Genomic DNA, 15,941 nt, shown 5'->3' with positions numbered 1-15,941 from the left:
GCTGCCAATAAAGTTTATTTATGACTTGCGTCGCTACACTATCGATTTCAAATTTAGCGGATTGAGATAAGTTTATATACTAATTATGGAAATGAAATTCATTTTTGCTTTAAATAAATATATAATTGCCATTAATTTTGGGACAATACTATAATTTCGTTTCGGTATTTGAAAAGCAAACCAATGCATGTTTTATAAATTCTCCATTACCATAGGATCACTGTTATTTCTGATGTCAGATGTTCTTTCATTTCTTGTCAGCAATTAGCAGACTTCCTTGATGAATCTCTACTTTTGAATCAAAACTGTAGGGTAAAGGACTCTTTCGAAGATAACGATTGAGATTAAATTGTGAGTAAAGTAATAATTCCAGCTTATTCTTCTTTTGAAGTTCGTTTTCTCTTTGTACAAACCTTTTATAATCAGAAATCTTAGGATATTCAAGATTTTGTACTACAATAGTTTTGTAGCAGATATGTTTTCAAATCAACTGGAGTTGTTCTGTGAAAATTTTCTTTTGGTGCTAAAATACAAATTTAGACGAAGACAATTCGAAAAGTTTCTTTTCATTGGTTTAATAATTGTTAACCTTAATAAGTTATTAGCCGAAGCCATCCAAGTTTTCCATCAAAATTGTTCTGAAATTTAATTTCTGGACGCTTCTAGAAATATCTAAAGTGGCTTATAAAACCCCTAGGATTTCTGATATTTTTCAGTAACCTTTTAGCTGCTGCAGGAGGCTTTGGCACTGACAATTCTGCATGTCTTGTAGAGTTGGATTATTGTCACGCTCATGAAATAGATACGGCATTTTCTGTTATTCCTCATCATGACCTTAAGTCATTTACCTAAATTCTTTCTAGGGTAGTTTGAATAATTAGTTTGAGAAATTCAATATTTGTCTTTCTTCTCCTCAAAGAAACTGTTAGAAGAAAAGGAATTAGAAAAAAAGCCTTTTTATGACGCGCCTTCTTTGTAAATTGAAAGTAAACAAAGGGAGAGCACTCCTGTTTAAACGATTGAATTTGGATTTAATGAAAGGTACCTCATATTTTAATTTCTGTTTTGCTTATTTTGACTAGAATACATTTTGGTATTTGGTATATGTCAGGCTTCTTTCAGTTTCCACCTAACAAATCCTCCACCCAAGGCTTTGATTGGCCACTCTGGGACTGAACCCAGAACCATGTGGTTGGTAAGCAAAATTCTTACCACACAACCGTGCCTGCACCTTTATGGTCATGTCTATATGAAAATGTTGTAAAACTTCCTTGGTTTTAACCTCTCTAATTTGTAATTATCTCGTACGTTTGACACTGTTGTTTCTCTTTTGTTTCAGATTGTCAGATGATATCTGCATCACAGAATTTTTATATAAACTACATCATTAGTATTGAACATCTTAAAGACTGAGCAAAGATGTTATACATAACACGTATAGATCAGTAGAAATATTTGTTAAGAGCAATATACAAAAGGAAGGAAAACATTTGTGTACTGTGACGAGAGAAAGGAACAATATGGAAAATGAATTATATTGGAGTGAAGATGAATATAAAAAAAGAGTCTGAAGAAATGGATTTTCCTGATGAGGAAAAGAATGAAAAGGGCAAAATATCATATGATTGTGATACCTGTGGTAAATTATTCTCTCGGAAAGCTGACTTAGTCATTCACCAACGTGTTCACACAGGAGAGAAGCCATATCATTGTGATATCTGTGGTAAGTCGTTCTCTTATGGACACAACTTAACTGTTCACAAATACATTCATTCAGGCGTGAAGCCATATCACTGTGATATCTGTGGTAAATCCTTCTCTCGAAATTATCACTTGACTGATCACAAACGCATCCACACAGGAGAGAAGCCATATCATTGTGATATCTGTGGTAAATCATTCTCTAGACATAGTATCTTAACTAGTCACAAACGTATTCATACAGGAGAGAATCCATATCATTGTGATATCTGTGGTAAATCCTTCTCTGAAACTGGTAATTTAACTAAGCACAAGCGTGTTCATACAGGAGAGAAGCCATATTACTGTAATATCTGTGGTAAATCTTTCTCTGAAACTGGTAACTTAACTAAGCACAAGCGTGTTCATACAGGAGAGAAGCCATATCAGTGTGTTTTCTGTGGTAAATCCTTCCCTGAAACTGGTAACTTAACTAAGTACAAGTATGTTCATACCAAAGAGAAGCTGTATCATTGTGATATCTGTGGTAAATCCTTCTCTGAAGCTAGTACCGTGACTACTCACAAGCGTGTTCATACAGTAGAGAAGCCATATCACTGTGATATCTGTGGTAAATCATTCTCTGAAAATGGTCACGTAACTATTCACAAACGCAGTCATACCGGAGAAAAGCCATATCAATGTGATATCTGTAGTAAATCGTTTTCTCAAAATAATACCTTGATTCGTCACAAACGCATTCATACAGGAGAGAAGCCATATCATTGTGATATCTGTGGTAAATCCTTCTCTGAAACTAGTAACGTAACTACTCACAAGCGTATTCATACAGGAGAGAAGCCATATCACTGTGATATCTGTGGTAAATCCTTCTCTGGAGTTGGTAACTTAAATGTTCACAAACGTACACATACAGGTGAGGAGCCATATCATTGTGATATCTGTGGTAAATCATTTTCTCAAAATAATCTGTTGACTAGGCACAAACAATTTCATACAGAAGTCATATCACTGTAATACCTGTGGTAAATCATTTTCCAAGATTAGCACTTTAACTAGTCTCAAATGTTTTCATACAAGAGAGAAGCCATATCATTGTGACATGTGACAGATAATTTGCTCATTACAAACAGCTTAACTACTCACACGAGCATTTATATGAGAGACAAAGCATTCCAGTGATCTTTCATTGTTGCTTTCATGCCTACATAAAATGTACCCAGTACACTCAGTAAAGTGGTCATATATATATATATGAATTTAACCCTCCAAACGCACACAATTATAAAAAGTAAGAGACAGCCCAAATCTTTGAAAAGTCTCCTAACACAAGCCCGAATACACTCAACAACCACACTGAAGCCGTCAGTGACAATACTAAAGCTTAGTGGTAACAAAGTCAGGGCAGAAGACATGAAGAATAATAAATTCTTCTAAAGAAATATTTGTGTGTGCAACAAGTATAATACTAAAACAAAATATCTGTAATGACATAATTATTCATTGTAGTCGAAGGTCACCAATTGTAATCATCATCATCATCATCATCGTCGTTTAATGTCCGCTTTCGATGCTAGCATGGGTTGGACGATTTGACTGAGGACTGGTGGACAAGGTGGCTACACCAGGCTCCAATCTGATTTGGCAGAGTTTCTACAGCTGGATGCCCTTCCTAACACTAACCACTCAGAGAGTGTAGTGGGTGCTTTTACATGTCACCCGTATGAAGGTCAGTCAGGCTGGTTAATGTAATTGTAACGGCATGTTGTAAGATGTGAAATAAGAAGAACAGTGGACAAAGTTAATGTTGACTCCAGATTTATTTCTCATTACTTTAAGATATGCCATACCGCAACGGGCAGGTGTATAATATATAAACTACAGAGAGAGTTTTTTTTTTTTTTGTATGTTGTTGCTGTTTTTATGTTAGCCTCCTACTAGATGCTAAAAAAGGGGTCAGTGGAAGATAGAATGAATGTAAGTGTAGGAAGTTGATAGAAAGATACCTTTATTGTTCTTGTCAATGAAACAGCGGTGAGGAGAATATGGGACAAGACAACTTCCGTGTTGGTTACTTCCATGGTTGTTACAATTTGTTAAGCCAAACACGGTTGTCACTAACTGGATTCTGCCTGTGGTCGCCTTCTGCATCATCTCGTTTTTGCCAACTCCCTTTCTTCCTACGGTGTTTTAGTATTTATAACTATCACAATATAGCGAGAAAGAGAGGCATACTGTTATCCAAACAGTGAGTAGTTTGAGAAGTCTATTGTCTTGTCACTTTCACTTTAAGTTATATAGAAGAGGTTAGAAGGGCCAAGTGGCAATGATATTCTGCTTAGCAAAAAGCATCTGGCAAATGTAACTGCTGTCACTCACAGAAAAACTATTGTTTTACCATGAGAAAATTTCTGTTGAACTGTTAAGTGAAATTTGGCGATTGAGGTTCAAATCCACGCTATGCCTGCATGATGCTGCTATATATATTTTACATCACTGGATATTTTAATCCCAAATTGCAGAATAGATGGTATCAAGTGAATTAGAGGAAAAAAAAAATACAGTTTCCCTTTGGAAGTTTTGGTGCCAATGGGGTAACTAATACATTTCATTTTTGTGTAGAAAGAGAGAGAGAGAGAAATGAGAGACTACGGATAAAGAAAGAGACTTTATTGAAAGAGAGGGGAGACATAAATGAAATTAAAAATATGTTACTTGTTTCAGTCATTTGACTGCGGCAATACTGGAACACTGCCTTTAGGCGAACAAATCAAGCTTGCTTCCCAACCACATGGTTCCGGGTTCAGTCCCACATTGGGCAAGTGTCTTCTACTATAGCCTTGGGCCAACCAAAACCTTTTGAGTGAATTTGAGAGATGGAAACTGAAAGACGTTGGTTGCGCGTCTGTATTTATCCCCCATCACCGCTTAACAATTGGTGATGGTGTGTTTGTGTCCCCATCACTAAGTGGTTTAGCCTAAGAGACCAATGGAATAAATTCTAGGCTTAGAAAAAAAAAGGCCCAGGTTTCAGTTTGTTCAACTAAAAACCCTTCAAGACAATGCTCTAGCATGGCCTCAGCAAAATGACTGAAACTGATTAAAGATAAAAGATTAAATATCAAAAAGTGTCCTTCTAGCACCAGAGATTATTACTGGTATTTCTTAAACTGTTTAAATGATGACAGCAATTATAATCCCAATGACAAAGATGAAGCTGGTTCTGAGGCTGCTGGTTCCACCATCTGCAAAAGATTTCAGTGTGATATCATCATATGCCACAGATATTGGTGTTGTATCACATACAAAGATCAACAATAAAACATATCATTTATATACCCTTTGCATTCCAACTTGCTCAAGACTGCCCTTGTTTCGATGGTGCAAAGCCCTCTTTTTTTTTTAAATGATCCAAATTGAAACCTTCCATCAAAATTTCCTGTTAATTTATGTTCGAAAAACCAGTTTAATGATGACAAAATTATTTTACTAAATTATTTTATATTTTCAAAATTAATTGAAACAAAGCCAGTGTATTTCCACAGAAATAAAGTAACAATAGGTTTAAAATGATCTAAATTTAAAGCTTCCATCAAAATTTCATAGTAATTTATGTTCCAAACAGCAACTTAGAAGTGATGAAGTTATTTTACTAAATTCTTTATTTAAAGATTAATTGAAACAAAGGCAGTGTATTTCAACAAAAATCTAATAACAAAAGGGTCAACACACATCAGTATCCTAGATTACTATATCTAAAAGATTATATGTTCCTCTTCAGAAGAATCGAAACCGCGATCCTATGACCGCAAGTCCGCTGCCCTAGAGGCAGCAATTTTAATATGAGTAAAAGAAAAAGGCATATCAGGGGTGAAGCATAACGTAAGATAAATTATTTTGCAAATCATGGTGTGGCTTACAATGCATAGCTTATCTATGCTTTTAAATTGAACTGAATTGAGCTTTGTAAGTGTTTGACTGTAGACTTGATCGGTGTCTACACCAAACGCATCATGAAAAAGAATGTGAACAAAATTAAATACTTATAGAAGATAGTGCATAAAATTTGAGAAGTATTTTCAATCTTTCAATGATGGCAGCCAAATCAAAGGTACTGTAGTTTGATGTAGGATATAAATAATATGACCACTTACTTATTGGGAAATTTGTATGTTCAATTCTTAAAAAAATTTAATTTAACTTTTTTAAGTATCACCATTATAGGTATGGGTGGAGAGGGAAGTGCCGCCTTCCAAGCAGTTTGTTGATAGGTGAGCATTGCTTGAGTGAATGGGCCTTCTCTCAGTGTGTACCTGTAAATTGGAGAGGTACACACCTCTATTGGGGAATTTACTTTTTTTGACTTCCTTTCATTTATTTTATGACTTTTTACATGCTAAAACCTACACTGTACCATCCTAAATATTTTCCACTGTCTCAACCCTCAATGGCCAATAAAGGAATTATTATTATTATTATTATTATTATTATTATGAATCATTTCCTTACTGTTTATCTTCAAATGAATTGTTCCACCTTGAAGGTTGTCATCGTCGAATCTCCAAGTCAAACATTCCTTTGTCACATTTCGAATCCACAGAGTGGAATGATTTCCACTCTGCGTAACTTTATAGTTAGTGCCGTTAGCACACGTCGTGTCACATTCATATTTATAATTGTGACACCTCCAAACCACTGGTCGTCTCATATTTGGTATTGTTATCATAAGAGTGACATTTCCATTGAGCACAACATTTCCTGAAATAAAGAAATCAGATAAGAAATTTGCTTCCCAATCACATGGTTCTGGGTTCAGTCCCCCTGTGCAGAACCTTGGGCACGTGTCTGCTACTATAGCCTCAGCCTTGTGAGTGTATATGTATGTTTGTGTGTGTGTGTATGTACTTGTGTGTTTCAAAGACTTGTGAGTGCAGTTGATAGATGAAAACTGAAAGAAGCCCATTGTTTTTATATATATATATATATATATATATATATATATATATATATATATACACATATATAAAATTTAGATTCAAGGTGAATATGGTGCTTAAGAATTAAGTATGGTATTATCCAAGCAATTCCAAAAACAAGGTGATTAAAAATCAAAACCTTGAATATATATATATATATATATATAAATAGAAATAGAAAATTAGTATTTCTAAATCTCTGAATGAGAAACATTCAGTAACAGTACTCAAGAGTAAAGATTATTTGAACAACATGATGTGGCAGTCCTAGTTAGGATGGTTGTTACTGTTCTTTAACCCCAGGAAACATTGTCTCCAGCTGATGAAGGGAAATAACCCAGAGACCATTGGTATTCAGATAGTGTGTTGTATAACCAGCTGGAGATGATGTTTCCTGGGACTAACAGTAACAATCGTCTTAACCAGGACTGTCACATTATGCTGTCAAATAATCTTTACTATATATATATATATATATATATATATATATAATACAAAGAATATATATACATGTATACACACATATATGTACATACTTACATCTACATGTGTATATACATGCATATCAGGGTACAGGACATTAGAACAATAAACTACAGACAACGGAACGAACACATAGGAAAACGGAAAGCCACTTGGAATATCCCTAGGCACCCAGCGTTGCTCGGGAATGAAATTGTTGCTTATATACTTGGAGAAAAAAGGCAAAATATGCTGTATAGAAATTTGAGGACATTCTGTAGATGGACTCTCAGATGAATGATGGCTGGGCGCCTCTCATGAATGGGGAAAATTGAAGATGTGCCAAAAAGCCTCATTGGTACTTGGAAACTTTTACGAAAATTAAAATAGGGATCGTTGCCAGTGCCCCTGGACTGGCTCTTGTGCGGGTGGCACATAAAATACACCATTTCGAGCGTGGCCGTTTCCAGTACCACCTGACTGGCCTTCGTAAAAGCACCCACTACATTCTCTGAGTGGTTGGCGTTAGGAAGGGCATCCAGCTGTAGAAACTCTGCCAAATTAGATTGGAGCCTGGTGTTGCCATCCGGTTTCACCAGTCCTCAGTCAAATCGTCCAACCCATGCTAGCATGGAAAGCGGACGTTAAACGATGATGATGATGATTAAATGAAAAAAATGATTTACGTGAATATCCTCAGAAGAGTAATTGAAATAAATGGCGATTGTGAAGCCCCCCCCCAAAGCACGCATACACACGTGTGTCTTTGTAAATATGTTTGCATACATTTATGTATGTGTGTGTTTGTAAGAGACAGAGTGTGAGTGAGAGAGAGAGGTTTGTTGTCATGTATACGTACATGTATAAATATACATACATCTTTGGATGTATGCATATGACAACACAGCCCTTGACTCACTCACACTCTGTCTCTTACAAACACGCACGCGCGCGCATACACACGTGTGTCTTTGTAAATATGTTTGTATACATTTATGTATGTGTCTGTTTGTAAGAGACAGAGTGTGAGTGAGTCAAGGTGTGTGTGTGTGTGCGTTGTATGTGTGTGAGACAGAGTGAGAGAGCAGTGTGTATGTAGTATTTACTCTCTCTCTCTCTCTCTCATACACACGAACACACAAAATAGAAAGTGAAACTTTTTGCGGTTGTTACGTCAATACCGGAAGTTGACATTGAGGAACCTTTTTAAAGAAGTGAATCTTAAATATAAAGCAATATTATTTATTTTTAATTTTAAAAAATCAAATGAAGAGCCTAAGATTTATCCGAGGTCAAATTATTCATGCATTACAAGTATGGAAGCATTTGGTGAAGTCGATTTCACGTGAAAAGCGATTACACACACATCTCTGTTTTATATATAGTATATACATATGTAAGGGACGACCGTGCGAACTCATAAAAGGAGAAATGGTGACGAATGGAAAAACAGAGGACTCCTTTTATTTAAACGCGTCACACGGTCGAACACAAAATATATATATCAAATGATGATATAGATGATATGTTATGCGACGATAACATGGATGACCAGTAATGAAAGACCACAACCGTATTAGATGAATAACAGAGATATTTATTGTAGCGTTAAAGATGTATGTCTGTGTGAGAGTGTGAATGCGACATATAAGAACATAATCAAAGACAGGCCGTCATACAAAGAAAAGTGTGTATGTGAGTGATACATGTGTGTATGAGTGTTTACAGCAGATAGAAAGAGAGTCAATAACACGTGAGCAATTATACCAGATCTTTAGTACACTATAGGAAAAGTTCTGTATGTGAAAGTGAGGGGGCTGAGTGTGGCAGAGCTGATCACTGGTTGTGATGTCGTGGCATCGATGCCGGGCCGTGATTCTTGTTATACAGATGTTCGTCGCTGGCTGAGAATTTCTTGTCTGTTTAAGAACTTTTGTCTGTTTATTTATCGTGGTGAAGCTGAGTCACCTAACAGAATCGAAGAGAGAGATGTGCCGCGGAGGTTTGGTTTGGTGTACATAGTAAGTCGTGTTGACGCTGGTGGAGATTGATGCTTGGTAGTAGTAATCGTAGAATCGTGTTGGTCATGACGATGATGCTGGATAGTAGTCGTAGACTCTTGTTGCTGATGTGGCGACGGCGGTGGTCATCGTTGGCTGGACGAAGCTGTTGAAGTGGTCGCTGGAACTGCTGCTGCTGTCGTGTGGTACACGGAACAGTTCTCAAAGAGAAACTGGACCGAGACGGATTTGTGGGGTATGAGTTGATCTATATATAGCGTTAAGAGGGCTCCAAATGCCTTCATAATTTTACTCTATCACGTGACCTTATTAGGGGGCCCGTGATTGGTCAGTTTGCGTTCTGGCGGGAAAGGTTCGAAGAAGTTGCCGATTCGAATAATAATCAGTCACGTGATGACAAGGAATGGGTTCTCTACTATGCTCGCATTTATTTATATTTAAATGAGAAGATTGTATGTAATGGCGATAGTAGTTTTGTATCTAGTGACGATAGGTAGTTTCACTACACACACACACATATATATATATATATATATATATATATATATATATATATATATATATATATATATATAAAGTACAGGGCATTACTGGCAAGTTAAAAATATGTAAACACACAAGAGATATGTACAGCACAAAATACCAAAATACTTAACAGCCAGTCATAATGTTGTAAGAGCTAAGTCAGGCAGCTTCTACCTGGTCGGAATGCATGCTGGGTGTCAGTCAGCAAGTCATTTTCTTCATGGAATGCAAATGGTTTCTTGCAGACTATTCAGTCTATGACTTTGCTGATGTGTGAGGTCAGAGAGATAGGCTTATAATTTTTAGCATCTGCCCTGCTTCCTCCTTTATGAAAACAGCATATTATTCCTTCTTTCAGTTTGTCTGGGAGCTTACCAATTAAAAGAAGCTGCAGTGGTTTTGCAGAGCCCAAATATCCTACCTTTTTTTATGTTTAAACTGGCCAGCTCTGACCTCTCCCATCTAACCTACAATGTCATTCTGGAAATAAAGCATCACATCATTGAAATCTCAAAGCTGAGATAATGTGTGATTCATTCAAAACATTGTGAATAAATAAGCATTACATTTGACTGAGTAATTTGAATGCTAAAGGGTTAATATTTTTGCCATGGAAATTAAGAGGTAAAATGTGCAAAATAGATTATCAAAATAAATTAAACATCTTATTACACTTAACCTAACGAGATTGAACTTAATGAGATTTATGTTTACTGAGACATGGTTTCATCAGACGTGGGTGTATGTCTGATTAAACCATGTCTCTATCCAATTACACCCACCCCACTTATTTTAACCTCTCAACACCTGGTATGCTCTTCAGTCAGGGCTTTTTCCTTCCACTTTCTTTGCCTTCACAGTTACTTGGCGACTTACTAATGTTGGTGCCATGTAAAAAAAGCCTCCAGTACTCTGTAAAATGTTTGGCATTAAAAAGGGGCAACGAATTCTGCATGAAACATGGACATTGAATGATGATGACAAACATCATAACCACAATCCTATTTAGAATGACTATCATAATCGCAGCTACATGGTAACCAATTCAGTGGTGGTGCAATAAAGAAAAGCAGCCACTACATGTTGTAAAGTGGTGGGTGTTAGAAAGGTCATCAAGGAATAGAAGTCTTGCCAATGCATGGAATGGCGCTCACCACAATGCTGTGGCTTGTTGGATCCATGGCAAGAATGAAGGTGGCCATCCTATATGAATCTCCACAAGCCATCATGACCCTGGTTGAAAACCCCTGCTCCAGTGCATTCCCTGATGTGAGTTTCTGGCTCTTTAGCCTTTCTCAATGGTCAAAATAAAAACATTTTAAGAAACCAAAAAGCAAAACTGACTAAAAGCTATGAGTTAAGAGAAAGAAATAGAAGACAGAACTGAAAAGATAGTGTCTAGTTTAAAAGGAGAAAAAAAAGGTTTGTGAATTTACTTACCACTTTGGGTGATTTTATAAGTGTTTGCACTTGTCAAACCTGTAAAAGATGAAAACAAAAGTTTACAGATGCTAGTAGTGTAGCAAAGGGGAAATCTGAAAAAGGAAGATGGGTCGGTGGCACATGAAAGTACTGAGGTATGTAGACATGTATGAGTAAATAGAGGGAGTTGGTAGTAAAAGTAGGAGTAGGAAGTACTAAGATGATCAGGTAAGAATTCAAAGTATGAGGACGGGGTCCTTTGTAAAGGGGTATGTGCTGGGTAGCAGGAATGTGTAAAGGTAATCTTAAGGAAATATTTAGAATGGGGGAGGTGGTATTAGTGGAAGTGATATGTCACTAGTGCAACTAAGTTGTAACTTAAGGTTAATCGTAATCAAGGAATTACATAGATTTAACATAATCAGCAAACAATGAATAGGATCTGTGTTTACATGAGAGGATTGCATCTGAGAATTTATTAAATAATGAGGGGTTGTGGTTTTGAAAGATAGTGGGTGATTCTTATAAACAATGCCAAGATTAGTGTTGTATGGGGTGGGTGTGATGGCTCACTGTTAATCAACTAGGGAATGTTTTGGGACCTGAGGTTCTGTATATAAGTTGTTAATGAGGTAGATAGTTTATAAGTTGGATTGTGGTGGAAAATCATAAATTTTCCAAAAATTTCTTCCAATAAAATGCATCATTTCTAAAGCTGTGGTGAAAACAAAATTGGAAAAATCCTTGTCAAAACAAAGAAAATCCAACTTATGTGAGTGACCCATTCCAGACCTCTGTGCACCTGAGTAGGTTTGCCTTAACAAAAATAAGTTATGGAAAAAAATAGAATAAAAAAAAAATAAAACTTACAAAATATTGCAGACAAAGAGCAGAGCAGGTACCAAACGGCCATCATCTGAAAAAATAATTTTCAAAAGCTGCAAAATAACAAAGTTTATAGCCCAGGGTCCGCTGCAGGTCAGGTTGAGAAAAACAAACTGTCGCGATAACATACCAATGTGGCTGGAATGCAAGCTTCTTACCACACAGCCATCCTAGATTGCTTTAAAGAAATAAGCTGCAAAATAACTACATAAACCTAATTAGCAATCTTAATTATTTCAAGCTGTTATAATTGATGATGATGACTGCTTTAAATATAACGAGTGAAATACCATAAATATCTTTTATAAAACGTTTACATTATTTAATTGAAATAAGCTAATTAACATTCTTTTTCTTAATTATTTCAAGCGATCCACTGTAAATTAAAACTGCATACATGAATAAATAACATAACAATATTTGGCCACAAGAATTTTTTTAAGGAAATCTTTGTGGAAAGGTAGCCTTATGGTTGCGCGTACACAATTTTGTGTGTGTGTATATATGTAAATTCTACACTGAAGATTAAGTAGGTACAGATAGAGTGTCCAACAGTTTTATTTAACTCTGGGAAATTTATGATGCTGAACAGTTCAAACATCTGACTTTCTTTTATATCGGATGTAGTCAACTCTGAAAACGAAAAATTATTTTTGCTTCGCCTAAGCTAATTAAGCACGGAGAAGTGTATGCGTATCTGGATTTTACAGAATCAAATAAAGCAAATACGAATGATCCCTAGCCACTTTCATACACATACAAAAAAGATGGGCTTTTAGTGAAAGTGTTTTGGAATGGGGGTGGGGGACAATTTTCGGAAATTCCAACAGAGTCCACTTAAACTCCAGGAAAATGAATATTTTTTCGTGAAATTTTCTACAAATATACCTTGATGTATGTACATTTCGAGCATGTAGGAATTTTGAAGGAAACAACTGCAGGTTATTTTTGAGAAGCGTTCCCCACTCGGTGGTGTTTCGGAGCAAGTCGTCCATAATTGTTTCATTTTTCTCTATTATGTGCGTATGTGCATCCGTAGATTTCTCTGTAGTTATGTCCTGTTCTCTCCTACTTCTCTACTAGAAACGTTTACTTTGGAATTTACTTCTATTGAGAAAAAAAATCGTGTGCATGTTATTTTTAACGTAAGTTTTCTTATGACGCCTTCTCTTTCCTGCGTATTGCTTCATTAGTGTATCTAACTGTTTTTGTGTGTTTCTGAAATGGCTTATAAACACCAGCACACGATCTAAGATTAAGTCACTTGCTATGTGAGTACATCTCCAGAAATTCTTTCGTTTTCAATATATATATATATATTATCGTTTGTTATTGTTTATATTTTGAATTACATAATCTACCAAAATCTTATAAGTGCTTAGGGCCTCGATGAGTCTTAATCCGGCCCTGCCCAACAGGAAAGAAAAAAAAAACATTTACCCGAGAACTAGTATTGCGTGACATTTGCTGTTCACTATTTTATGATGTAAGATTCTGCACCAATAGAATGCAAACATGGTAGGCGTGTACGTAGTAAGAGGAGTCGTATACATACATAAAAATACATATCATACATACGGGCTCACACAGTCCTATACATACATACATTCACATATACATACTTTTCAGAGTGTCTTAATTAAGATTATATCGCAAATTGAAGGGAAAAGGAAAATAGTTTCAAGTTTCATTTTCTATATATATATGTTACGTGTACTAATATATATGGGTTAATGTTAGGGTTACTGTTAGAGATAGAGAGAGAAAGCGAGAGATAATTTGCATGTGTTCTTAAGAGAGGTGCAAAGAGAGATAACTGGCATGTGTTCTTAAGAGAGGGGGTCCCTGCTGTCTGCTACCTAACAAATCAAAGCTGTCGCTGACTAACATCCTTTCCCTCTTTCATTACGGAAATTGCCGAATTGATGTAAACAAACGCTCAAGCAAAAAGGAGGGTTGGTATCGAAAGATCACCGTTTCATTTTCTATATATATATATGTGACGTGTGCTAATATATATGGGTACGAGCCCGCCAATTTGTTTTTAAATATATTCGATTCAAATGTAATTGCAATCTACACACTCTGCAATGTATTTTGGCTAAATTTCGATGAGTACTATACTTGTCAAAAAAAAAATCGTCGCTTTCCGTAAAATCTTATAATTTTTTTTATATATGTGGGGGCGTGGATTTTTTGAAGTCGGTGTAAAAGCGACTGTATATGCCAGATAGTGGCAGAGGTGAGAGAATATATCAAACATAAATTGAAAACAAAACACAAAGGATATCGTGGTACACATGTTTCAAACTTTATAAACAATCTGTTATTACATCACCATAGGTATATTATTGATATAAAAGATGGTTTAAAACTCTCTTCAGCAGCCAACAATTTTTAGTCCAAAGATTACATCACAAAAGAAAAAGTACACTTAGTATTATCCATTATAATAGGTTTATCACATCCCTTTAAAAAGGTATATTTGTATAGAGGTTCGTTGGATTTCAAAAATCTGCCCATACTGTACCACTATTCAGCATAGAGTGAATGTTAAATAGATTGGATTGAGTTTATATTTAACTGGCGTGTATAAGATAGAAAGAAAAGAAAAAAGGTAAAAAATAAAGTAAAAAAATAAAAATAAAAGTAAAAATAAGGATAATAAAGTTAGATACATATATAAATAAGATTTAGCAAAACTGGAATAAAGTAACAAAGGAAATAAAAACAAAGTATAATAAGAGATAAAATGCTATAGAATTGAGAACAGGATGTTGGCTTGGATGAGATGTTAGTGGTCACAAATAATTTTTTAGCTAGACCACTCGTTGAAATGTAGATTAAGGTTGTAATTTGATATCATTGTGATGAATGGTCAGTGACCATCCCAAACACACCACTAAAAATTCTTAGCTTTATAAACTTATCTATACACTAACTTAGAAGTCACAGTATATGTATATGTGTGTATATAGACACGCCCTCATCCAGATACATTCGCCAACATACTAGAGCGTATACATGTACACCTCGTTATGCATAGCTCGACATACATGAATATACGCATACATCTCCACACATATCTTACAGTTACACCCTAGTAACCATATACATACACTTATATATCCACATATCCTTAAGCAAACGTACAGATATAGATATATCTCCATGCATAGTATCCGGATACATGAACGCACGTACAAGTGTATGTATACCTTGTTTTTGAGTACGTAACAGTTATATCTAATATATTATTCTCAATAGATTGAGTTACATATATTTAAAACACATAGCTATGGCACTTACCCACTACTCCTGCTCCTTATCACAGATTGTTTGATATGCTCTGGTGATATTTGTTACGTCAATATTTCTGCTTCAGCAACTCAGCACAGGGAATCGTAGCTATTTCCTTTGTAGTAACGCCTGCGTAGAATAAAACAAGCAAGCGTTTCCCGCTCAATTCATTCTCATTCTCGCTGGCCAGCGATTGAGCATGGACGTGTTTAAAAGCTGTCCCTACATCTTTCGGTCTTATACTCGACAGCTCGTTATTCTCACCTCTAAAGATGTATAACTAAATATATGTATGTTTTACCAATTCAGCGTTCCGTCTATTTCTTTAATTTTATAGTAGAAAGTCACGTATACAATCTAAAGATGTATAACCCACTTTCTACTAAACCTTTGACTTGTAAACAGAATCAAACAGGAAATAACACTTACTGACCAAAGACTAAAATAAAACGTTTGTTGTACAGTTTAAATGATTAAAGCATATGACTGTTGATTGTGCATCCATATATAGAACTATAAAAAAACAGCTATTTGGAAAATCAAGCTACTTGAATATGAAGCTGTGAAAATAGTTACGAGAGTAGAATTTACCAAGGACTGAAGTAATCAGGTCCCAATTCCCTCTAGCAGGTTCTCAAACAGTTTTATT

At 35.6% G+C, this 15,941-nt stretch overlaps 2 protein-coding genes across 7 annotated transcripts; one reads left to right on the top strand and one right to left on the bottom strand.

Annotated features, from left to right (window-relative positions):
- Positions 1 to 78: 78 nt before the first annotated feature.
- LOC106883298 (uncharacterized) lies at positions 79 to 4,721 on the top strand. Its single transcript, XM_052977981.2, is given in 3 exon segments — positions 79 to 351; positions 1,340 to 1,553; positions 1,555 to 4,721. Coding segments are annotated over 2 exon segments (1,197 nt in total). The 5' UTR covers positions 79 to 351; positions 1,340 to 1,520; the 3' UTR covers positions 2,719 to 4,721.
- LOC106883299 (uncharacterized) lies at positions 3,503 to 15,432 on the bottom strand. Of its 6 annotated transcripts, none has more exons than XM_089345128.1 (6): positions 13,433 to 13,480; positions 12,123 to 12,170; positions 11,978 to 12,045; positions 11,126 to 11,164; positions 6,211 to 6,459; positions 3,503 to 4,946 (listed from the first exon to the last, which is right to left on the bottom strand). In XM_089345128.1, the coding sequence occupies exons 3-6, from the start codon at positions 12,021 to 12,023 to the stop codon at positions 4,876 to 4,878; spliced, it is 405 nt and encodes a 134-aa protein (XP_089201254.1). In that variant the 5' UTR covers positions 12,024 to 12,045; positions 12,123 to 12,170; positions 13,433 to 13,480; the 3' UTR covers positions 3,503 to 4,875. The 6 variants fall into 6 exon arrangements, with proteins under 6 accessions (XP_089201254.1, XP_089201253.1, XP_052833958.2 ...); XM_089345127.1 differs by having other exon boundaries at positions 11,978 to 12,023; XM_052977998.2 differs by lacking the exons at positions 12,123 to 12,170; positions 13,433 to 13,480 and adding an exon at positions 15,302 to 15,432 and having other exon boundaries at positions 11,978 to 12,023.
- Between the last annotated feature and the right edge of the window lie 509 nt (positions 15,433 to 15,941).

The sequence above is a fragment of the Octopus bimaculoides genome, chromosome 29, assembly GCF_046866305.1.
Source record: "Octopus bimaculoides isolate indiv1 chromosome 29, ASM4686630v1, whole genome shotgun sequence".
NCBI classification, from domain to species: domain Eukaryota; kingdom Metazoa; phylum Mollusca; class Cephalopoda; order Octopoda; family Octopodidae; genus Octopus; species Octopus bimaculoides.
This window is presented reverse-complemented; position numbering and strand designations above follow the sequence as displayed.